The sequence below is a fragment of the Anthonomus grandis genome, chromosome 7, assembly GCF_022605725.1.
Source record: "Anthonomus grandis grandis chromosome 7, icAntGran1.3, whole genome shotgun sequence".
Lineage (NCBI taxonomy): Eukaryota > Metazoa > Arthropoda > Insecta > Coleoptera > Curculionidae > Anthonomus > Anthonomus grandis.
In genome coordinates, this window is record NC_065552.1 from 29,304,937 (window position 1) to 29,331,851 (window position 26,915).

The window sequence follows — 26,915 nt, forward strand, 5'->3', positions numbered from 1 at the left end:
TACTTCGCGATTATCGAGTCGCACCTTCGATATGGAATTTGTTTTTAGGGTTCATGTTCAAATTCACTTTTTAGTTCAGTGTTTGTACTCCAGAAAAGGGCCATTAGATATCTATGTGGGGCCAAGCCTCGTGACTCATGTCGCCCGCTTTTTGTAAGTCATAATATTTTAATCCTGTATTGTATCTTTATTTTGGAAACAGTTTGCTTAGTTTTTAGAAAATATAAACAGGAACTCCACTTAGGAAGCCGCTATAATACGCGACAAAATTATTTGTTGAGGCTACCCATTCCTCATTTTGAACTTGTCCGTAGCTCTATCATATATGGAGGTAGAAAGCTGTTTAATAAACTTCCACTAGAAATAAGACAACTTAAGACTGAAAAAAGCCTACGTACAAGGACGAAAATATTTCTTGCTAGTAAAGCGTACTATAGTTTAAGTGAATTTTTTAATGATTAGCATTTAAGTATTTTTCAAAGTTTTATATAATTTTATTTTATTTTAAATTAGTTTATCGTTTTTATTACAGTCTATTGGCTTTGTCTACAACTTCTATGTTTATATTGACAATAAAGCATTTTTGAGTTTGAGCTTGAGTTTGAGTATCATCCATAAAACTGAAAAACTCTCCAACAGCTCCTCGCCATAGTCTGACAAAAGGGTCTAGAATCTTCTTCATATATCTGTCACCAGAACCTTAAATGTAAGTTACTTCTGTGTGACCATTAAATATTATACCAACCAGGATAACCCAGCAAGTTGAGTAGCTCTTTTTGGCTCTCTCCATATATGATGACTATTCTTTATCAAACAAGGCATCAGGCATATCTCTTTGGAGTGCTGGTATCCGTAGTTAGATTTCTTCAGATAGTTAAGGGATTATGAGGGTTTTGTTCTTGTTTAGTTACATGCTTTCTACCACTTCTCGGTTTATTATGAAGAGAATTATTCTGGACATAATGATTCCAAATATGAAACACATCACATTGCCAAACTCCAACTCTATTAGCCACGAACCGTTGAGAGTGGCCTTCTTCAATTAAAGCCACTATTCTTGCTCGGTCAATTTCACTTATGACTTATCGAGGCATCTTTTCACGTGAACTCATAATATGTTACTGTTTTGACCTTAATATTTAAACCAAAAATGGAACAAAAAAAATTGTTAATATTTTTGTCACGCAACAAATATGAGAACAATACGAAAGATAAACATGGATAAATAACCTTACAAAAAATTGCAGACGCTAAAAAATTTCTTATAAAAATACGGTGATGTAATACTTTTAAATCTATATTATGTATTATTCAGCTTACGCTATACAGGGCTCTTAAAATTCAACTTTGCGTATTTTAATGCAATCGTACGTTAAGTGATCTTTTATTTTCACCTCAATGGATTTTTATTACCCAACGGCCTAACTGAAAGCCTATATGTGTATCTGTTTTAATTGCCAGAACTACTAACAAGACAAATCTGGGTCGTAATGTAACTCAGTGAATTATGAATGCACAAGAGAGAGATGTAGAGGATATCTGTAGTGCGGACGTCACTGTGATTTATTTCGAGGTTGGATAACGTGACGTATTAGCACGTGTGATCGATGGCATGAAAAGGGGTATATTTTATGTAGAATTGCTATTTTGTGGCTGTAAAAAATATAAAACTATCGATGTTTTAGGATAACTTAAAAATATATGAACAGCATTTCATTTTTATGTAATTTTGAAGAGAGAATTTCAAATAACTAAATAGGGAATGTTGTTTACTTTATTTAAAAAAAGATATGTGATGATTAGGACTAAATGCATCCGTTCTATATTGAGTCTTTTTGTTCAATATAAAGTCCTCTTAATTTTTATTACGAGTATTTTATGAAAAAAAAATTAAGAATGCGACTATCTGCGCTTCTTGATGTCCAGCCATTTTGCATCTAATAGTTTGTGAACAGGTTAGTACTTTTTTATTTATGAACTCTTGGATCCACCTTTTTTTGTCAAAAAGGACCATATACTACATCACAGTAATTGAAAAAGCAAAGAACGAATAGTGTGCGTTAATTAGATTTTTCATTTCACCGTTAGTAGATGTTGATGCGGATAGAGAGGTTTTCAAAAATAGGCTCTCCTAATGTTCTGTGTCGAACATGAGATCTACACTTATAGTACAGAGTAAAATTAGCACAACAAGCTTTAACTTGTTTTTACCAAGTTAGAGAATTGCTGATTGATTTGTATTTATACTTAAGCATTCCAGATCATCTTCAATAATTGATTTTGCAAGCATCCAATCTTGAGGTAAAAAGAAATATCTGATTTGTGTTTCATTAGCGTACTAATCCGATTCCCAACTATACAGGGTGTCTCACGACGAGAACACGGTATCGTTATCTCGGAAACTAATTTGTCTAAAATTTTGAAAATTTGGCAACGTGCCACAGTCGATGGGAGCCACACAACTAAAATATTTTGACAGTTGTGACGTTTCCGATTATACCAGAAGTAGGTATCAACTTCGTTATTTTAAATGGAACATTCTGTATATTTTTACATTTGGAAGCCAACTTCCACATAAAATTCTACGTATATTTTTTGTGTATAATGTCCTATACCTAAATGTAACCGTTTTTGAAATATTTTTTATTTCATGTGAAAAATTATGTTTATAAGCCCTAACATAATTACCGATTACTCCCTTTTAGTAGCCTTAATTTATTGGTTAGTTTTGGTTTTCTTTTAAAGGAAGGACCACCCCAGAAACATCACAGCTGTCAAAATATTTTAGTTGTGTGGCCCTTATCGACTGTGCCATGTTGCCAAATTTTCAAAATTTTTGAAAAATTAGTTTTTGAGATATTGACCGCGTCTATTCGTCGTGAGACATCTTGTATAGAGGTTTAGTAATATTACATACGTAAATTTAAAAAACAATTGGAAATAAAATAAACTTACGGTTAATATGCTTATTGAATCATTTAATTAATAAATCTGCTAAAAATTTTCTAAACAGGCATGAGCTATATGGGTTTCAGTAACTTATACTGACTGAAATCATACTTATACTGACTGACTTACCAATGGTAGTAATGACTGTCAAGGAAAACAAGAACGCTCCTGCAAAACTCCATGATTTTTTACCATCCGTATCATCGGTACCATCAAAGCCTTTACGCGTCAGATTCACAAAATTCTAAAACAATTTATATCAAGTGTTTGGTTGAACCAAACAGCGTATTTACCTCTTGAAAAGCTAAAAGTTCAACAGTAACAGCCTCCCTAAAATCTTTCTCCCGCAGATCCACTCCTCTATTTAATTTCATCGAAATGTTCCAGAGCTTCTGGGCATATAAGGTTCTATTTTTAATAGCATTGTAGTGTACTTCAATAAATTTTCCACTTTCGAGAAATTGAAATATAAAGGCTCCAGCTATCGTGTATCCAATCTAAAAAGACATATATATTATGTATTTATAATGTGTATCAACAATCTGTGGTTCACAAAACCCGAAACCAGATGCAAAAGGAAAAAATCGAATTAATTATTATGACCTGGGATAATCGACTGCACTATTTCAATTGAATAAACAGAACCTACATTAAATAATTAAATATTAACTTAGTAGACGCAGACGGTATAATATCGGCACGCGTACTTACGTTAATATGAATTTATTAACGTAAGTACGCGTGCTAAAATGGGATGCTCAGGTACCTAATTGTAGTGTAAATGCGACAGAGAATTAAAATCTATACAGGATGAGAACTGTTGCTCATTTTACTCATTTTGCTTGTGTGAGGAACTCACATTTGAGAAACCTACTATTGCTAATATATTATCTTACCACTAGTCCAATAATGCCAACATTACTAAACATAAAAGCAATAAATGTCCTTATATACTCCTTGCATTTTTTAAGCCAAGGTCTACGATAGCGCCTATTTGGCCTCCTGGTTGAGCGCCTACGCTCCATCTTGTCAAAACTAAATAAACTTGGGTCATCTGGATAAGCAGCTCATTTTTTAAAGATCTGTAAAAAACACACAAATTAATACATTTAGGGCGGATAAAGATAATTTGTACTTTAGAACTAAAGTTTGCAATGGCCATTTCGAGCCTTTGATGTTTAAAAAAACCCATTAAACCCTTCACAGAGAGCTTCAAAAATACATTAAACTTCGGACGGATCCGAAAAATAGTTTTTAAATTTCGCTCGGGGACGCCTCATGCAATATTCAAGCCCTCGATGCTTCCTTACCATATACATCCTTTAAGTTCTTTGCTTAAGTATTTTTTTATACTATATTTTTGATGTTGAGGGTGGAAGTGGATTTTTAGTTTCGTAAAAGCATCTGCTTTAGATTTTATGAATTTTTATTGAGGAAAAGGAAATTTAAAATAAATGTTTTAAAGTATCCTCTAATCTTAATAAAAACGTAATTATTATTTTTTACAGCTTACATTACTTTTTAAGTATTTTAGATAAGTAGTAATATAGTACTAAGTGAACACTTTTTTCCAGCTTCCAATGTGCTTAAAATGACAAGTTAACTTAAAGTTTTCATTTGTTTGGTAATCTTACTTTTGTTTCGCCTGGTCTCATGCCTTACTTCTTGCATCGCAATAAAATACTAGGAATACCATGAAAGTCATTTAGAAATAAAAGAAGGAAACAAAACTGTAAATATATGGATCTGACAAATTGGCTTCCATATATTATTTTGATTTCGGGCATTGTAGTTCTGCATGTCACTATATGATAAATATCACTGGGGATTCAGCACCTTTATCCAAATATCACGATGTCCTGATTATGACACCTGGCGATGTCGCCACAGTACCAGGGATTAATATAGGGTAAACGTTAGAGACCTTCATTTTATTTCCTAGATCCTTGTTATTTTCTACGAAGAAGAAAGAGGAACTAAAGGGATGTATTTAAAAAGAGACAAAAAAAATGGAGATAATGCTCATCAGAGTCATTACATTAGTCATTTATCTCATAGAAAGAGTAACAGCCAGAAAGAAATATGGACGAAAACACCATGGCTTTGATCACTGAAATACATAGCTATTGTTGATTTCCACATTACTGTTCCCTAAGTCTCTACAAGTGTGAGCTTAGTACACAGTACAAAAAACGATTTCATGGTAGTACAGAAGTAAGTGTTCAACAATTTTGTTATTATTTAAATTAATATATATATATTTTTTTGGAATTTTAGGATGTAGAAAGACTACTGTCCGAACTGCAGGCTCCAATAGTGGAAAAACACTTGGTAGAATACGAGAAGTTTAACCATTTGGATTTTATTATTTCAAAAGACGTTAAGACACTTTTATATGATCGAGTGTTATCCTTAATCCAGAAACAGATTCCTGTGAAATAAAAAAGCATGTTTATGTGATATTTATTTCGTAATATATTTTTTAAGTATTGGTGGTTTTGATGCATAACTTAATAGCATTTTATGTAAATTCATATCAAGAAACTTTATTGTTATAATATTTTTACAATAGTTTTACGACAGCCTTGTATTGAAAAAGGAAGACATTAATAGCGGAATCGTTTATTGATAGGTAAATTATGCAGGTCTTAAGAAAATGCCAGTAAGTCTAAAGTTATTTAAAGTCTCAATCTGGTAGGCATCAATGCAAGAAAGAGCAGCTTTTGATCAGGCTTAATTTTTAAAAGTGGATTTTGAGTTTCGAGACAAAGATATTATTAAGATCTATATTAATATTACGGAACTTCAGGGGCATGACTGGGTTTAAATGAAAATTAATTTAATCATTGGAATGCCTGAGTTTGGTAGAAAATACTTTAGTTTCCCAAAAGTAGACTAGGTTGATTTTATAATTCTACAAAATATAGGTTGATTTCACTCATCGCGTTATTCCTGACTTTTGAATCTTCTATTTTAGCTTATTGAGGTAATCCAGATACACGTATTCCTCAATGCTTGTAATATTCACGTCAGATAGCGATAATTGAATGTGATTGAATGACATGCCCTTCATTTTCAACTCTTAGTTAAATTTAATTGTTGTAGTATTTTCGATTATTTTGTTCCTTCGAAGTATATACCCTTCTATTTCCAATCAATTTCCTTAAATATACAGGGTTACTGGTAATTCGATACATTCCTTTGGAGATGTGATAGGGGAGGGGGTAAGAAGTAAATTGAACCCTAATATGTATTATGCAAAAGTTGATAGTTTTCGACATATTTAATTTTTTCTATTTTTCTTCAAAATGTAGACCTTAGTGGTTTAAAAAGCAGTTTCCAGAAAATCCGCTGTATATTTTTTTAACTTTTTAGGCAAAATACATGCTCAACACAATAGTGTTACGTTTGTAATGGCAAAAGTCCCGCAAATAGTTGTAACCATAGGTAAATTCTCGATGCAAAGTGTAATTTTTTTTCTTAAATAAAATACTACACTTTCTAGTGGATATTTTTTGAAAAAAAATTATGCTACATTCTTCAAAATTTACGTAAAACTTTCTTATTATCTAAGCTAACTCATAGGCTATAAATGCTACCAAAAATTTTAACAGAATTTTGTATTTTTATTATTAATAGTAAGAACGCACTTGAAAAATGCCAAGTGGTATTTACTTCTATGGTATTTAAGTACTATAGCAACAATTTGTTTTTTTAATTTTATTGTTAAAAATTTGATGTGTAGATAGTCTGACAGCAATAATTGTTGTGGAAAATAGTTAAATTACGAGTTTCGAGTTTATTTTTCTCGTGTTTTCAAAGAAGGTATTCTATTGGTTTCTACGCTATGGCCACGTTTACTAACGCTGAATATGCAGATATTATGTTTGTTTATGGGTTTTGCAATGGTAATGCCGCGTAGTCTCGCCGAGAATACCAACGTCGCTTTCCGAACCGCCGCATTCCAAATGTCCGTGTTTTCCCTTCGATCTACCGAGCTATCGCTGAAACTGGATCCGTAAAACCAAGAAGAGGTGACGCTGGCGCTCCTCGCGTATATCGAGCAGAAGATGAGGAGGAAATATTAGGACATTTTGAAGACGATCCAACCACATCCACTAATGCCGTAGCGCAGCAAACAGGATCATCGCAATGGAAAGTTTGGTCCACGATTCGGCAAATGGGAAGCCATCCTTACCATTATACGCCTGTCCAAGGATTGGAAGAACGGGATCCGATAAGAAGGGTAGAATTCTGCAGATTTATTATAAATTCTGATGCAGACAATAGAACTTTTTTAACCGACATTTTGTGGACGGACGAGTCAAAGTTTAGTCATGAGGGCATTACAAATTTTCATAACCTTCATTTTTAGGCCGAAGAAAATCCCCGTTTAACAAGAGAAACCAGTTTTCAAAGAAAGTTTTCTGTAAATGTGTGGATGGGACTTATTGGCCGGGATGTAATAGGACCACATTTTTTCCCAGACCATTTAAACGGGGATATTTATGAAAATTTTTTACGACATGACCTACAAGATCTTTTTGACGATATTCCTCTCGCCGTTAGAGGACGAATGATATTTCAACATGACGGCTGTCCAGCTCATTTTCGGCGGTCAGTTCGGCAGTTCCTGGATGAACGTTTCCCGAATCGTTGGATTGGTAAGTCAGGTCCAATAGCTTGGCCAGCACGAAGCCCTGACTTAACCCCGCTTGATTATAGCATGTGGGGTCAAATGAAAGCACTGGTTTATGCAACCCCAATAATTACCCGGGAAGATCTTATCCAAAGAATAACCAACGCTGCCCAGCAGATCAGGAATACCATAACAACTAGAACAACAAAGACTGAAATGAGAAGGCGCTGCCGAGCCTGTATTCGCAATAGAGGCTCTCATTTTGAACAAGATTTGTGAAGGTAAATACTGATAAATGCGTTACTTTACAATTTATAATAAAAATACAAAACCATGTCACCTAACTTTTAAGCATTTGTATCCTGTGAGCTAGCTTAGGTAATAAGGAAATTTTAAGGAAATTTTGAAGAATGTAGCATAATTTTTTTCTCAAAAAATATCCACTAGAAAGTGAAGAATTTAATTTAAGAAAAAAAAATTACACTTTGCATCGAGAATTTACCTATGGTTACAACTATTTGCGGGACTTTTGCCATCACAAACACTATTGTGTTGAGCATGTATTTTGCCTAAAAAGTTAAAAAAATATACAGCGGATTTTCTGGAAACTGCCTTTTAAACTTAGTGGTTTACATTTTGAAGAAAAACAGAAAAAATTAAATATGTCGAAAACTATCAACTTTTGCATAATACATATTAGGGTTCAATTTACTTCTTACCCCCTCCCCTATCACATCTCCAAAGGAATGTATCGAATTACCAGTAACCCTGTATATTACAGTGCTAAATTAAACAGGTTTAATGATATTGTGTTCCCTTATTGAACTACTCTATTTATGACTGCATTATATCTTGAGTCGACCATTATTCATGATATTGAGGAAGGACCATATTTCGATTTAGTAGAACGCTTGATGAAGCCTATGAATACCAGATGTATGGATATGTTATATTCAGCTGTTTTTTCTATTATAATGCCTAAAGTTTGCAAATGGTCAATGGTGAAGAAATATTTGAATGCATTACGAAATTCTGCTTGTTTATAATAGCAATTGTCCTTCCAGGATGCTTCTGGGAAGGGTACTTTTGAAAAGGGAATTTTTCCAAATTCGTTAAAAATATCTAAAGTTATTGCGGTATTTAAAAAAGGGGATCGAGTTATGCCTGACAATTACAGACCCATAGCCTTAACCTCTTGTTTTTCTAAAATTTTTGAATATGCAATGCTCGATCGGCTTATGTCTTATTTGAAAAAAAATCAAATTATTTCGACAGGCCAGCATGGCTTTGTATTTTGGTTGGTCCACGACGTCTGCTGTTTTGGCATTTTTGTCGGGGGTAATTGAGGCTCTTGAGGCGGGTGAGCGCCCTGTTGGGATATTTTGTGATCTCAGCAGGGCGTTTGACTGCGTAGATCACACTTTGCTCTTAGATAGAATGGAATCCTATGGTGTAAGGGGAGTAGTGTTGAGCTAGTTTGCATCATTTTTGGCGGATTGCTCACAATATGTAGCAGTGATAATAGCTCCGGATCTAGTATGCGGTCTGAAAACCTTAAAGTGGACATTGGGGTCCCACAAGGTTCCGTATTGAGCCCGGTGTTGTTTCTTTTATTTATTAATCCCTTGCCTCTGGCAATAACACATAGTGTTATTACCATGTATGCTGATGATGCATCTGCACTGGTCTGAAGACAGAACATGGAAACAATTGATGTATCTGCTGGAAAAGCCTTAGAGGAACTTAGCAATTGGTTTATTTTAAATCAACTTTAATTGAACTTGGTTTCTTGGCTTAACATTGGATGATTCACTTTCTTGGAAATCTCATTGTGCTGAGTTGTCGATAAAGCTCGGTAGCTTATGTTATGCCATTAGGAACCTTAGGGTGGTAATGGAAATTAATCAACTAATTTGTCTATACCACGCTATTATGCACTCACGAGTTTTGTACGGTATTCAGCTCTGGGGCTGTACGTCGCATGCACGTCGAGTGTTTATTAGCCAAAAACAGATTCTTAGGTGTATTGCCGGAGTATCACCGATGACTTCCTGTAGACCTCTTTTTAGGGAATATATAATTTTGACGGTCCCGTCTGTGTATATATTTGAAGTTTGCTTATATGTTTTTAAGAATTTTAATTCCTTTACTGTTAATGGTAGTTTTCATAATTACCCAACTCGTTCTAGAAATGACTTGTCCATGCCTCATAGCAGGCTACTTATATCTAAAAAATTTGTATTAAGAATAGGTCCAAAACTATACAACAAATTACCGAATGATATAAAGATTAGCAAAACCGTTTCGATATTTAAAAGAAAGTTAAAGGAATTCCTAGCCAATCAATGTTTTTATGATGTAGATAGCTATCTAGCTGATATTTTTGAATTTTAGTTATCTAGGTAGTTAGTAATATTTTTTTTTGGGCAAAGATTATAACATGTAAAACTGTCACGAAATCCATACACTTTGTGTCTATTTTTTTTTGATAATAAAAGTTTTGATTTGATTTTGATTTGATTTGAGCAATAAGTGCTGTTTCCTTGGCAAATTGTAAAACAAATCTTTGTTATGGTAAAAAAGAATAATAAGTGCTGATTTACTGTATTTGCTTCACGTTGCCACCTTAAAGGAGAATTAAGTTAATGCTATTATGAAGCTACTATTATTGTGACTATTTATTATAGATTATAGATGCATATGACTCAATTAAAAATAATTAATTTGGTGTGAACTAAGTGATTGCCTTTTTCAAGATAGAAAATATCTACTCCTTATCTAGAAACCATCTCTCAGTATTTACATTTATCAAAAAAGGATCTATCGTCTGCATATTACAAACAAACAACTGTTTTTAAGATAAAACTTAAATATTCGTCGGACTCAATAGTGTTCTTTTGAAGCAATAAAATGTGATCAACAGAACCAAATGAATCACAGATAAATTAAGAGAGACGCAGAATGGAGGTGCATTGTTTTCCCTACCCAAATTGACCCGTAAATAGTAGTTCAATCAAAATGGCAAGTGATTTTATCAAACAACTGTTTTCAATATTTTAAAAATAATTGTTAGTACTGTAATGATATTGTAAACACCGTAAAATGAGCTAATTCTCAGCCATTTCGGATTGAAACAAATCATCTAGCGAGAATCTTCCAGATCAGCATTCTGCCGAGTATATAAGAAGCCGCATCGCCTATAGTCAATTATCAGTTCGGTGAAGTAAAGTCTGGAATATTAGCGCGAAATTGAAATTGGTGGAAATTAATACAATACAAATAAATATCTTTTGTAGTCGTGAGTGATTGTGTTTTCGTAGTGCAGTGTATAAATAAATTAGTTGACTGTTTCGCACCTGACGAATGGGAAAAAAGCTACAGTACTGAAATTAACCAATCATTTTTTGGATCAGCTTGGGCAATTTTCATCCTAGCTAGAAAAGTGCCTAATGATTTATAAATAACAATACTTGTCAAGAAATAAAGCGATGTAGTCAATATTTTCAAACCTCATGTTTGGTCAATATTTAAACGTATTTTAAATGAGAGAGACTTAGTTTTAATGATAAACTTAAAGCGGAAAATAGATATACAAGACTCTATTGTATATTTACAGGTCCATTAACAATTTTAATACAAGTAGATTTGTCTTGACTTGAAATTATAAATAGATATGACTTACGGTTCATCTAAGGGGGCTTCACGTTTAACAAATGTCTAAAAAAACAAAGGATTCACAGATTTACAAAAAAATCAAATGCTAGTTTAACTGTGCTATTCCCATTATATACTTAAAGTTCTGTACATTTTTTTTTATTTTTTTTAAGTTTTGATGCGTAAGCCAGTTAAGTGCTGTTAAAAGCGGATAAATTAAATTATTAAACAATGATTTAAAATAGGAAAAATTGTCTGTAAAATGTAAATTAAAAAGGCAGATAATGGAGAAGACAGCCAATAACGCTTACAGTAAAAAACACAAGTAGTGATTTACATTGGCACCGAATATACATTATGTTATTGAGAAGCATATAAAATAAGAGAAATGAAAATATTCGACAATGTGTAGTATTATAAGAAAAAGTGTTATGGGGAGGAAAATAAGGAAAGATGCAGGAAAAGTATAGGAATGTCATGTTTTAGTCTTTCCCATTTTTAATCATGACGATTGCTTCTTTATGCGGTCATAGCTTTAGAAAATAGGGTAAAAAATTAATTAAAAATTTGGAGTCATTTATCCAAACGTAGTTCTCATTTTCTTCATTTTAATCGCTGTACAGATACATATTCTTGAACAAGCTAGATTCCAAATTTCGTCTTTGGTCTTAAAAATATACCAAATCGACAAATCCATTATTTTTTTCAACGTATCGGTTATAGTTGAGGCTTCCTTGTGTACAGTGTAGAGGATACACCTCAACTTATTTGCTGAACTAGTCCATCACAACCACGTTGTAATTATTCCCTGTTTCTGATGCAGAGAACAGAATAGCAACGATAATAGCAATCTTTTGAAAGGGACTTTTGCCGCAAGAGTCAATCTTCCAAAATTAGGGTATTCCATTGTGTCTAATATGACGTGACCTTAAGAATACTTGCCAACTTTTTCCCAAGTTTGCTTTTTCCCTTTATTTATTTGGGTTAGAACTATGCCTTAAGCATTAGAAGTTGTTTTAACCAAAGTTTTTCATTAATTATGAGTGAAAAAAAACGCTTTCCCAACCAAAAAATACCTGAACATTTATGTGGAGACGGTTAACGTCATGACATGTACAGGAAAGATAATTTTTGTTTGTTAATGAAAATCGGTTTTATAGATGCATTGAGTGGTGGCGTTTTATAAAAAATATTGGTATTACAGGTTAAATATACTAGAAAATAGAAAATAAAGATAACCACTTAATTGTATAAATGCTCAAAAAAAAAGCATCCAATAGGGAAAAAATTAAATTAGATTGGCGTCGGTTACACATACATGGAAATACACAGCGGCGATCGCGACACCCGTTTAATTACCGACGAAAACTCAGCAAGAGTAAAACCGAACCGCAATTTAATTACTACATCTGATCCAAAATTATCAACATACAACCAGGCCGGTCTAGCTTGGACTTGTTTACAAATACGCGACGTGGGGATGTCACCTAATGAATCTAGCCAAAGCGTTCGGTTCAGAGTTCGTTACATTTTCAGTTACAATTGCATATAACCGCCGCATGGGGAGACGATGATGAAAAAATAGACGCGAATTTTGCGGTAGAAAAGGTTTTAATTTAGCGCTTTATGCAGTTTTTTATTGTCTGTAATTAAAGCAAAATATTATGAAACTGTAGAGCTGAACTAATAGAGCTATCAAGGAAGCAAAACCAAACCTGTGGTTGCCTGAAATTCACATCACGAATGTAGGTATGTATTAATTGCATACATTAAATTAACTGACTAATTTCATTTATCACACCTCTTCACAAACCTGGACGTAAAAGACCATATATATCTTATTATAAAGAAATGTGCATTTAATCAGCAATTTCATAAATGTTTGGCAGCTTAGCAACCAAAATCTGTCTTTGAGATGCAATGGAATTTTAGTTAGACCTCAGAGGTGCTTTTGAGAATCGCTTTGAAAAGAAGTGTTTGATAGACATAATTAGAATTTTCTATTTATCAAAGTGTTCTTTTCTAAATCTGCAAGTGTAATGAATTGTAAATTTCTAATATGTGCTCAAGACTTGAAGATCATTTTTTATTTACCTTTTCTGCAAAGTGATGTATATTATTTTTGTAGGTGATATCCTCTAGTAGATGTGTTATACCTGAGTAACAAGAGCCTCTTGGAGCAGTACTGGAATTTTAATTCAGAAACAACATGGATTCAGACCTGGCAGGTTTATAGTTACAAACCTTCTTATGTTCCAAGAAATACGGATTGAACGCTCTTAAGAGCAACAGGTTATTGATGGTATGTATATTGGTTTTTGCAAAGTCTTTGACCATGTGAATCAACAAACTTGAGAATATGGGACTAAGGCACTGATTATGAACGTAGTTTTATTGTATTATTAATTTAGTTTCTGTTGAAATTTGCGTCTGATTTGCCGCAGGATTTCCATTGCGGCACTTTGCTATTATTTATTATTACTTATCAGTGGGACGCGCAATATTAAATGGCCCACTAGATTTCCAGGTTTGTCTTCAAATGACTTATTTTTGGGGTTATCTTAAGGAGACCATTTACAAACACGAATTTAGTAGGCCAACAGGTTTAGAGAAGCTGCGAGAGAAATTTGTTAAATATAGTAAAATTCCTCTTAACCGGTCACCTCGGGACTGCATACCTGGCCGGTTGCCGTTTTGGCCGGTTAATCCGAAGTGTACTTATATATGTGTACATAATACATATTATATTATGTTCATTATCTATGTTATGTACATATGTATATGTATTGAAGAGAGTATTACACATATATATGAACATAATAAATATAAAATAATGGAGAAATATTCTTTATATAGTTATGTATTTCATATTTACATACATGAAGGTGCTACATCAACATATATACATATGTATGTAAGTTTAATATGTAAATATTTTTTGAAAAAGTCTGTGATTTTCTTCTGTTTTTTAACCTTCAGTGAATTTCTAAATGCGATATCTCTCCATTTTCTTATCATCAAAACGTCTAATGTTGTTGACACATGTTGCTGCTCAATGTATTTTAATGCAAGTTCCATTACATTTTTGGCTTCTTCATGAGAAATCGTTTTGTCCTTTTCAATGTCACTACTCTCATCATATTTCTCTGGTTCTTTGGTTGCTAAATCTATGATTTCTTCCTCATTCAAAAATTCATTTTCAAGGGGACAACGTCACAACTTAATATCCAATTTTCCACATCTTCTGGTTGCAATGCTTCGTTACCCGTTAACTTTTGAAGGTCTTTTAGAGTGGATTTGTTTTCTTCTTCAGTCCCTGCAATATTCGAGGTCGCAACTAGATTCTCAACATCTGGCCAAAGTTTTCTCCAAGATTTAATAAACGTTGAAGAGGGCATTTCTTGAAATGCTGTAGCTAACATATAGATAACGTCCTTGATATTGATCTCTTTGATGACTTCTAAAAGACCTTTGTTTTCACTCTCCGAGTGTTGCAGAATTTCAGAGACAAGTTTACGCCTGTATCGTCTTTTTAAGCTTTCGATCACTCCTTGGTCCATTGGTTGCACTAAGCTTGTCACATTAGGAGGAAGATAAACCAATTTTATGTCATCTACATCGCAGTCATGAGGATGGGTTGGAGCATTATCTAACACTAGAACTGCTTTGATAAGCAACTTAACACTTTTTAAATGTTTTTTAACTCTTGGAACAAACTCTAAATTAAACCACTCTCTCAACAGGTCTGAATTCATTCACGCTGATTTTTGTGACTTATAATAGACCGGAAGGGACGATGGATTCAAGTTTTTGCATGCCCGTGGTTTAACAGACTTGCCAGTAACGAAAAGAGAATATTTATGAGTTCCCGCTGCATTCGAGTAAACAGCCACTGTAATACGTTCTTTGTTCTTTTTAAACCAAGTGGCAGACTGTTCATGTTGTTCTGGAGATAATTCCTCTGTTTTAACTATTTCACCAAACTTAGTCTTGAATTCTGTCGCACCTGAAGTATCAGCAGACAGTTTTTCTCCACTTACATGTGCGAAATGAATTCCGTGTCGCTTTCTCCATCGATTAGGCCAACCATCACCTGCCACAAATTCGCCTCCATTATTAATCTTCTATTGGATAGCCAGAGCTTTTTCTTTCAAAATTGGGCCGCCAATCGGTGTACCTCTTCGACGTTCCTGAAGAAACCAGATGCACAAAGCTTCATCGACGACCTCGCCAATCAGTTTTTTTCTCGTAAAACGGCTGCCCACATTCTTATCAGATTCCATTTTCGAACAAAACTCCTCAATCGAATGCTTATCTCTTCGCCAGTGCTCTTTCCAACATTAAATTCTACACAGATTTTTGCCACAGATTTACCATTATCAATCGGCTTTAACATTTTTAAACGTGTATCCATCGAAACCACAATTCTTTTGCGCTTTGCACTCATTGTTAAGGAAATAGTTATGTTTTGTACGTACCCACAGCAAGAACAAACCAAACTGATCAAAACGACAAAATGATCCTATCCAACATCGTTTATAGTTCAGTTCACAGGGATCTCCCCGTAATAACGGGGAAATCCCAGCCGAATCGCCTTGCCGGTGAATTTCTTAGAAAATATTGCGTTGCGTTCGACTGTTGTATCAGATTTTATCAGAAATTCTTTTGAAAGGTTGAAAAGGCTTTTATGAAAGGTTAACTTATTGGTAAGCCAAAGAATGAAAGATCTTTACTTTTATTTGGACGGAAATTTTTATTAAAGAATTAATTTTTGTTTTTTTTTTAAATAAAATTTAAGTATATTTTCAAGAGTTTAAGTTTTATTTTTGTATAGTATTTTAATCTTTCTACCTTCATGAAAGTTTATATTTTTTTTATAAGAGTAAAATTTTCATTAGTTAAAATAATGCGTTAAGTTTCATTATGCGATACACAACATAATAAATATTATTAAAATACGTTTCTATATGGGTTGAACACTAATGTATGTAAATCCTCCATCATCAAAGTCAGATGCAGATTTGGCATGGGCTTATGTGAGTGTCGATTTAGTTTTAAGGTATAAGCGTTGATTGAATATTTGGGAAGATACGCAACCTTATGGGGTAAAGCGTGACCGCAAAAATGCGTGAAAAATAGATGGCGATACTCTCCAGTATGCGCGAAAATAATTTCGTCCGTCGCTTCTCATTATTAATCGGCCGATCATCCCTGAGTCGTGTGGGAGAGTTTTTGCACAGGTTCGTGTTTGCCGTATTGAAATTTGGTAGTTGTTAAAAAATTTTCTTGGATATCATAATCACAAATAGATAGATATATGTAAATGTGTTTAGTTTGTGAGACAATGGCTCCTTTAGGCAAAATTAATCAGTGTGCGAATCGTGGGTGCAATAATGTAAGAAAATGTAAAAACAATGTTCTCAGTTTTTTAAGATAGAAATATTTTTAATTAATAAAAGCTTTGCTAAATCAAATAATGTATCTTCTCTAATAAACCCATCAGAGAATTTTTCAAATTTGTGTCAAAATACAATAAAATCCTTTAATGAACTTTATCATACTCTAAAAGTAAATAATAATATATGCAAGTCAATTAATAAAATATTACTAGATAAAATAAATATAAATAAACCAAAACTAAGTCCACAGCATATTGATAAATTTTTGCATTTATTAATTAAGACTTTGATTTCTAACAACCTAAAATGGGAATCTCAAAATCTTATTAGAAAATCTTTAAAAAAATCTAATTATAAACCTCACAGAAAATTATCTATTTTATCTACAAAAATCAATCCGAACTCTTAAAGATATTGTCTCTTCATGTCTATGAGAGCCATCTTCTCTTTTTCTTTTTTTTTACTTTAAGAAAATTTTAAATCAATATATTATGTTTATGGTCTTTAGTGTTTTAAGTATTTTCAATAATTGTTTTCATGATGAAATTCATTCTTGAAAAAGATAAAAATAAAGCCTAAAAAGCCTTTAAAGTTATTGAGAAACTGGTTATAGTACGAATGGTAGCTTTCCTAATTAAAAAAAATAACATATTAAATGAATGTCGAGTAATGTTTTCATTCATGGAGAGATTATATTTGACCTTGAAGAAGGTCACTTTGCTGCAGCGGTATTCTGCGACTTCTCTAAAAAAATATAAATTGTATCTTCAAAATAATGGCTCCTTAAAACATTATAATATCAGAAACGAATACAATATTCCAATGCCCATCCCGAAAAGTGAACTAAGAATTCTCTTATTTACTTGAGCATAAAAATTTTTAATCATTTTCCAAATGTCATAAAAGTCTCTAGAAGTTCTCCTCGCTTTAAAAAGTCCTTAACGAAACTTCTTAAAAGCAAGTATTTTATAACATTAGAATTTTTTGAAGATAGTTAGGAATAGGCCAATAGTATATAATTAGTTTTTAGTAAAGATGTAAAGGTTAGAATTTGTGATGTTACTCTAAAAAATTTTTAAGTCGTCTTGCTTTGAAATTGAAAATACATTTTGTGTTTATACTAGTATGTTAAACCCACTATTGTGTATTGTTTTTAAATTATGTGTTAGTAATATGTCGATTAATGTGCCTATTTTATATCATAGAAGTACCATGTCAACAAATAGGTACCATGTATTTATGAATAAAGTATGTTTTGAATTTTTTGAAAGTCGAAATTGTATTTAAAAGAGAGAGAGGTATATAATATTTAATAAGGATGATTCCAAATACTCACTAGAAATTACCTCATTAAAAAAGTAATTAAAAGGGTTATTCAAAACTGCAAGTGGCCAACATGGCGTCGACAAGAAGAAAAAAAGTTGATTATGACTCTCTAAAGAAGGAACGTCGTATTTAAAAGTTAAAGATGTTAACTTGTAAATGAGAGAAAGTGTTTACAACAATGTATAAATGATTTTATTTTATATTTTCAAATAACGCCAGAAAAAAATAAAAAACCATTTTGCCAAATTTCACCTTTTTCCTGAATATTAGGAAGTATTTGGCATTTTTCCAATTTTTAGATTGCATTTATTCAATCATTGCATTTATATTGCGCAACTTTCGCCTAATTAAACCATTTACTGCTCATCCTTACTTTGGACATCCTGTATAATCGCGATGAGACCCTTCATACTGTTAAACAAAATATTTGTTTTTTTTCTTATTAACTTTTTCTAGTTTTAAGAATTAGTAATTAAGTGTTTTCCTGTATTGCAAATTATAATGTGGCCTATTTTCTATATTTTATAGTGTTGTTACACCCTTATTCAAAACCTTTTAAATTTTGCGATTTTATTTTTATATTAATTTCAGTTAAAGGTATCTATTTTTCAATATTTTTGTCCAAAAAAAGTGTACTTCACAGATCTCACTACCCTACTTAGTTTTTGAGATATTGGCTGGTTTCACAAACCCGTATTGTCAAAAATCACATTACGGGCTACTTTTTGCAAAAAATTATTGACTCTAAAAAACTATAGTACCGTATATAGATATGAAATCTTTAAAAATTGAATTTACTCTTTATATTTACGTGAAACCTACCTATATCATCACCTTTATTTAATATTTTTGTTAATTTTCTAATTAATAAATAAAAGCTTATTGAATTTTTGTTTTGTTTTTATTTATTTATTTTTGTCTCAAAAAAGGATTTTGGTAAGTAATTTATTATTTGTTAATAAAATTTAAGTTGTAAGAGATAGCACCTTCCAATACATTACCTGACCACCACATTTATCTAGTTATTTATGCGAGATCACAGCGCATTTAAATATCGGCAATAACAAAATAAATAAAAGCGCTGTTATCATCATCGCCCTTGTCTTAAAAAAATAACAAAACGGCCGGACGCCCAAAGATTCCCGCGTCGTTAAACTGCAAATGGTCAATATAGCGCCGACAAAGAAAAACAAAACAAGTTGATGATGGCTCTTTAAAGACAGAACGTCGTATTTTAAATTTAAAGGTGTCATCGTATAGGCGAGAAAAAGTGGTCACAATAATTTATTCATTTAATAAATACTTTTGTCATATATTTTGAAATAACGCCAGAAAAAAAATAAAATGATTTTGCCAAATTTCAGTTTTTTGCAAAATTTAGGAAGTATTTAGGTTTTATTATAAAAGGACACTATATTGCTTAACTTTCCTCTAATTATACCACCTCTATTGACGTCCTGTATAACCGTGATGCGGGGTCTTTAAACAAAATGTTTTTTTTTTGTTACTAGGTATCTTTTTATAGTTTTAAGTATAGTTGTAACAACTGGTAATTGAGAATTTTCTTGTGTCGCTTAAAACTTAAAATGTGGCCTATTTTCTATTTCTATTAACATCCTCACTCACAACCCCTTACTTTACAGATCTCACTACGCTGCACAATTTTTCAGATATTGCATCACATGACAAAATGGGTTACTTTTTACAAAAAATTATTGATCAAGAAGTTATATTACCATCGGTATTAAGTCTTAATGTCTTATGAATTATTTCAATTATTCTTTATAATATTTACGTGAAACCTACTTATATCTTAAAATTTGTTCCACATATTTTTTGTATATTAGTTTTTAGTTAATTAAGTGCAACGGGCTTTATTTATTTAAAAACTTGACCCTCTTGAACACAAAATGGAGGAAACATAATGTTTGTTGGAATTATAACTTGTATTAAACTTTGTTGGTAATTTTGTAAAAATAACTTTTTATATATATTTTTTTGTATTAATTTTTGTCTCAAAAATATATTTTGTTAAGTAATTATTTGTTTTTAAAATTTAACTTTTAAGAAATTTCAATATGCCTCCACCCTTAAGTATAAGTATATAAGTATATGTTCAAAAAAAATAATAAAAACCTGGTTGGCAGCATCATCCCATATCTTAAAAAAATATCCAACACGGCCGCGCAACCGGAGATTCCAGCGTCGTTGAAAACCTGACTCAAAGAAGCCAAAAGCCAGGTCCACGCAGCTAAGATAAATCGTTCCTAGATTTGACGCTTCGCGGCAGCACCACACGGTGCACGAAACTGAACGGCAATCCGATAGTCGACTGGGTACACTTTTTAACACAGGATTGCGTATCTTACCAAATATTCAATCAACGGTATAAGTATGTTAACTTATAATAATCTATTCCTATACTGGCATGAGTGGCTAAATGTGCCAAGCAAAAGGACAAAAAAAATCAAGAGAATCGTTTAGACAATAACGTTTCAAAACCCCAAATTTAAAACCATGTATAATATTTTTTGTAAGTAGGTTTTTATGCTTAGGTAAGAACATTTAGTATTCAATGGAATAAATACCTATATACTATAAGTGAGTATTCTTTTTTCTTCAAAGATTGGAAATATATTTACTGATATTTTCTTAACTGAATTTATAAAATAGATTAAAATGATCATTTTCATGCAAGAACCTAAAGTAATTAATTTTTAATTACTTACATAGTATAAAGTATAAACTATTATTCGGATAGTGATACAAAAACATGTCCTATTAAAAATCAAATTGCCACAAGGAAAATAAACAAAGGTCTTCTGTCATAATTCGAACAGAAAGGAAAACACCTCATGAATTTATCATCTCCGGACCCAAAAGAAATTCCGGCTACAGAGTAGAAAATAGAAAATATTATTCTGTATTACAAATTGGCTCTGGAAGCCACGAAAAACCGACCGAGTTTCTATTTTTATAAAGTTTTTCATGGTAAGAAAGATGATAGCGTTGATAAGATGTCATGTTACATTGGTCGCAAAAACCATACGGAAGGTTTTTATGTTATTTTTTTGTTTTTATTTTATGTTTCCTGTGTTCAAATAAATATCTGTCATTTCATATTTTATAAATATGTTGTTAAATATTTATCTATAAGTAATAATTACAGTTTTTTGAGAATACGTTTTGATTAAATATTTTCATAAGTTTTAAATATTTATTGGACCTAAATATAAGTTTTATACCCACCGTGCAACGTGTCAGCCTATCGAAAACCTTACCAAGAAACTTTTATTTTATTTTTCCAGGATAGAAAATGATTCCAAAACAATTCTGCAAAATTCATGTTTAAATATGCGCTTCTTTTTCTAACTATATTTTGCTGTTACCAGGTAAGATCCGCTCTTACAATAATATATATTTCTTATTTACGAGACATAGAGTAATAAGAAAAATATTTTCAGGAATGAATTTTTTTTCTTATTCAATAACACGAATCCACATAACTTAAGTCCACAAATAAAGCAAATATTTAACATATTCCATTTTGTTTACCAGATTAGATTCTGTGAACAGAATATACATATACTTTTATTCGTATGTTAGGATTTATTTATAAACAAAATATTTATTCTGTTTTTTGGTTGTTCCCCTAGTGCAGTCCTTTATTTCTGTTTGACACATAGTACGGTTTCCCAAGGACTAAATGTTTCCATTCTCCGTTTTGTATTTTTCTTTATTAGCCTTTAATTCATTTATATACATAATCATATCCCCAAAATTTAAATTGCTGATGTTGACTATCTTCTCTAGAAATTTACTATCCATTCAAATTAATACTAATCTTACTTTCTGAATTACCAAGTGTAGTCGTATATGATATGTATTAATGGATGTTGAAAGCATTGATTTTGTTGCTGCTATTATATCTAAAAAAACTTAAATTTGTGTTTGGCCTAGCTTTTCGTTCGAGAGTCTTATCCATTACATTCAATCTGCTTATGTTGTTGGTGCAAATCCAATGTAAGGTTTTAAAGTCCATATTTACCCAAAAATTCGTTTTGCTTGCATATATTTTTTTTGTTTGAGTATTTTTTGTTTCAGTGTAAGTTAGTGTCCAGAGTTACTACCAAGTATTTAAGTAATCTCAATAGTAAAATTTATTCACTTAAATTCGGAGGAAATTAAGGTAAAGATCTTTAGACTATCCTCCCCTACTGATTTTTTAATCATGTTTATAGCTGATTGTATTCTCTTTCTTATCCTTGAATGAAACTGTCGATAGACTAGGTGCATTGTTTTTTTTTTTGACAACAACTAATCGTGGATTTCGGGATTGATATAATTTTTTTTGTGTAAAAAAACGCAACGTTATTCAGTAAATTCGGCTTTAGTATACTGACTGTCGAGTATGCAATATGTCACAATTGTCAAAATCACCTTACACTCTATTTGTAATAAATTTCGCTCCATGAAACTTGATTGGCCAAAGCGGAATTTTGGATCGTGGACATTAGAAAAATTTGACAGTAGTAATTTTAGTGACACTCTGGATAGTAATTTTTTATTTCCAGAAATTGCGCCTTTTTATTCATAGTGATTTTCAGTTTCAAGTTTTATTTTTTATGATATTAAGACATAAAGAAGAATAAATAATGTCTTTATTATACCAAAATGTACAAAGGGCAAGTCTGGCCTAGGGCTAATCAACTTAATAATATATAAAAAAAGATAAGCAATAAAAAAAGAATTGGGAAAGAAAAAGAATTTGGAATGGGGTTAGGTTTTCTAAACATAGGGTTCCTTGGTGGGAACAACATGAGCAAAAATGAATGGAGAAAAAACATGAGCTGGTAAGAATATCTAGGTGCCTAATCGATTAATTTGTAGCAAAAATGATAATAATTTATCCACTTCTTTAACGATATCTAACACTAGGACAAGATTGTCTTATAAATATTCCTTATGTAAGAAGATCTATTATACCTATTATTATTAGGCACTTATAAAAATAAAGGTTTTTCACATTTCCTAAGAGGCCCATGTTAATGAAAGCATGAATGGAGGTATGCCAGGTCTTTTTCTTAATGAAGTATAATATTTTTAAAGTTTATTCCAAATATTTGACCTGCCTTAAATTATAACTCTGATGAATACCTCTGAGTCAAGATTTAGGTTTGATGCAATTCCACGGTCTCCACTAAAACAGCAGGTTCTGTTAAAACACAATTATTCTTCATGTTTTACAAAACCAAAAAACTATTTTCAGATAACCAATTATTTCTTAATGAAATTTAGGTTGCAGGTTCAAAGACTGTAGACACTACGTATGTTCATTTCAACTATCTCATCAGGTATGTCCAGTCAAAATGTTTACGATAAATATTATCAGGAAGCCCTTGTTCCAATATTCCCATGCAGGTTTTAATTGTTATACAACTGGGTTACCTAGTAAAAATATTAACCCAAAATCACGTCTTCAATTATGATATGAAATAGATAGAGAACAATAACTTAAAACTGGCGTCAAACAAAAGCGAGGCAGTGCTCCTTATTTCAGGTAGAAAAATAAAGACCATTTCTGATTGCAAAGGACGCAATCACTTATAGTCAATAAGGAAGAACCAAAGAAGTTCGTAGGTAATGAAGCATCAATCTAAATAAAAATCTTACCTTTGCAAACCATATCAAAAGCTACATGGCCAACAAAGCTTTTAACATTTTTAACCGTCTAATGCCAAAAACGTACGGATGACCCTAGGGATTCAGAAAAATATTGGCTCTGGTAGTGGAATCTATTATGCTTTATAGTGCATCGATATAGGAAAAAGCCATAGAAAAGGATATAAAACAAAAAATAAATAAAAACAGAAAAGCCCTCATTAGCGTGCGCCGAGGAACTGCGATTTGAATAATTTGCGCATACAGGACATTATCATCAATATGGGCACTGATAATAGTAGCAAGAACTCCCCCAATAGACTTGTTGGCAAGACAATAGAGAGGAAAAGAATGCGACAATGGCACAGCAGGTTGAACGAAAAGGCTACAATCTAACACAAGACCTTGTGTAGAAAGGAAACACGATGAAACAGATATTTACCTAACGCAGCTACTAACTGGTCATGGAAATGTCCAAGCCTATCTACACCAGAACAGCTGCTCACTCTTTATAAGACTCAATTATAAGACTCAAATACGCCCTTCCCTCGAGTATTGCTCGCATGTTTGGAGCTCTGCACCCAAGCATAGTTTAAACTGGATTCTATACAGAAGAGAGCTATTCGTCTTATCGACAAACCAGAACTGACAAAGAGTCTGGATAGTCTGGAGCACAGCAGAAAGGTGGCTGATCTCTGTTTATTCTACCGTTATTATCACGGTAAGTACTCCTCTGAGCTGGCAGGCCTTATTCCACCCAGGGCTGTTCCGGCAAGAAGGACGCGTCTAGCAGTTGCGGCTCATCAACATCGAGTCCACCTGCCTACCCCAAGGACGTCGCTGTATCAGGACTCATTCATCTGGAGAACATCTTCTTTGTGGAACGGGCTTCTACCTCACATATTTCCCGACGCATACAACCTACAGCGATTCAAGATAAATGCTCACAAATATCTTCGCGCAAGCACCACTCCAAGAGTGACATAGGACTTTCCTCTTGTGCTTGTGTTTACCATTAAAAAATAATAATCTTAAGCGCCTTAACTCAAGTTAATCAGAGGAATGCTCTTATTGTGGAGGTGCCGATACGGCTGAACATACACTCTTCTACTGCTCAAGGTGGGCAGAAAGAAGACAAGAAGCAAAAGAAATAACTGGTACACTAAATCCTACACTAAAATATATACAAGAATACTCGCTTCTTCGATCTGGAAGGAAATGTGCATATTTACAAGAGATGTTCTTATCATTAATATATAGTAGACCCAACTCCAAGAGAGAATTAATGTCTATGCCCAGCCAACTTCTATGACCAATTTCTTATAGTGATACATCTAGTAGTTACAAGAAGTAATCCTATTTTAGTTTCCTAGGAGGAGGGTTTAAGTCGTCAAAATCCGACACTACCTTGTGGTCTCTACTGTAAACAAATTAAGGAAAAACTAAGGAAATTAGTATATTGTTTTTAGAAAAAATTACATTTTGGATATTAGAGGCAATCTCAAAAGTTCCGTGTGTAACATAGTCTTTATTTAATGCATACTGTAACAATTCAGAAAGATACCTTAAAACATTGTTTAATGGAGATAATAAGTATATCTTTGAAAATTTACCATCCATACATCAACCTCATTGGGAGTAAGAGAGGAAGAAATGTTATCACTGGGTTTATTAAGTTTGTTTTGGGTGTTTATTGTTGCTTCTTTATTAAGAAGCATATAAGTATCTATATCAAATAAAAGTAAATTAGATTTTTTTAAGGTGGCTTTACAAATCCAGATTATCTCTTCACAATGCATGTTTTACCTCTGGGTAGGCTCCGTTAGTGTGTAAGTGAATATGTTTATATGTAAAACAATTACCTTTACTGTGGTTGTGTCCTTTGATCCAGAATACTCGTACTCTGCTTTTGGTGGAAGCTTCCTTAAGGTTGCGGTGGAATTACTGGGGTAGTTCTATGAGAAACTGATAGCGCAAGAACTGCCTGTCTGCTGTGTACGAATATATCCGGTTTTATCAGTTACATTATCTCTGATTAGTTCCTCCACCAGAATTATATGAAATATTTTTGTTTAAAGATTATTTGGCATGTTTAGAAAGGGGTCTCTGAAATATTTACTACAGCCCGACCTTGTTTAAGCTTGGAACCATCTAAGTAGATGTTAGTCTTTTCTGCCGATTGATTGAATTCAATACTTTTTTATGCCGATTGTGTAGGATTTTTTTAATGCAAATACAATTGAAGCAGAGTTCACTCTAGCCTCTAGTAAAGAATGTCAGTGAAAGTCAATAGTCCTCTGTAAGCAAATCCCTTCATTTTTATTGATTCCCACGGACCGGAAGTGAGTGTGCTCATGTAATACCTGGATTTGGAGGTATCATCTGCTCAGTTTGGTACTGTGATCTTAGAGTATCTCTATCTGTAAGTCCATGTACAAAGTGGTGTTATTGACAAGCCACTGTGCTTTCTAGTTGTTCACATGACTTGTTTTAATGGAATACATACGAAAAGACGTGCTTTGGGAATTGATTTCATAGACTTGCACTTACTACTCCATAAAACGGAGTCTCGATATAGCGAAGTTTTAGCCATCTGGAGGTGCCTTTGATATTTATGAGCGCCATCTACCTGTCGAGATCTTGCATGTATAGCTCTTAATGAAATGACATCAATTTGTTAGAACAAGCTCCTTTTATTTCTTTAGGAGTGAAGTATTCTCTTATATTTTCGTATATTTTCTTAATTAAATCTTCTTTAAATAGTGGAAAGATAAGGTATCCTTCTTTTTTTCTTATTCTTATTATTTTTTCACTCTTTTAAATATTTTTTAAAGTCGAGTATCCTAGAAAAGATGTGGTACAAAAAGGTACATCTGAGTGGAGCCGATGTTTTCTACAATAACAGTGTACTTTGTACTTACTTTTTTCATTTCTACACACATTTTAATTTGTAATGAACCTTCTAATTTTGCTTAGTTTTTATTGTAAAATTTTAATTTGGCAAAGTAACTTCCTAGAATAGGAGTATATGTTTTTATATGCATTTCTAATTATTAACTTTTAAAATTATTCAAGGCACGAAATCTATTTAAAATAAGGGCCCAAAGGGTCCCCAATACGATGCAACAAGCCAAACATCTATTTACACACAACAAGTTTCGATCAAAAAGGCTTTTCCAATCTCAAGTTAGTTGCTCTCTCATTAAGTATTCCATTTACATCTTTCCTCGAGTTCCGTTTGAGGGACATTGTTAACGTTGAAAGCCAATTATTGTTGTCTGTGAGTT

General features: G+C 32.6%; 1 protein-coding gene across 3 annotated transcripts in view; it reads right to left on the reverse strand.

Moving 5' to 3' along the window:
• Positions 1-26,915, reverse strand: part of LOC126738754 (potassium channel subfamily K member 15) — a 79,650-nt gene that overhangs the window by 41,578 nt on the left and 11,157 nt on the right. For all 3 annotated transcript variants that reach the window (XM_050444192.1, XM_050444193.1, XM_050444194.1), the window contains exons 2-4: positions 3,846-4,031; positions 3,243-3,446; positions 3,079-3,193 (exon numbers count right to left, since the gene is read on the reverse strand). In XM_050444192.1, coding sequence (XP_050300149.1) covers positions 3,079-3,193; positions 3,243-3,446; positions 3,846-3,974 — 448 coding nt within the window. In that variant the 5' untranslated portion in view covers positions 3,975-4,031. The remainder of the gene's footprint in view (positions 1-3,078; positions 3,194-3,242; positions 3,447-3,845; positions 4,032-26,915) is intronic.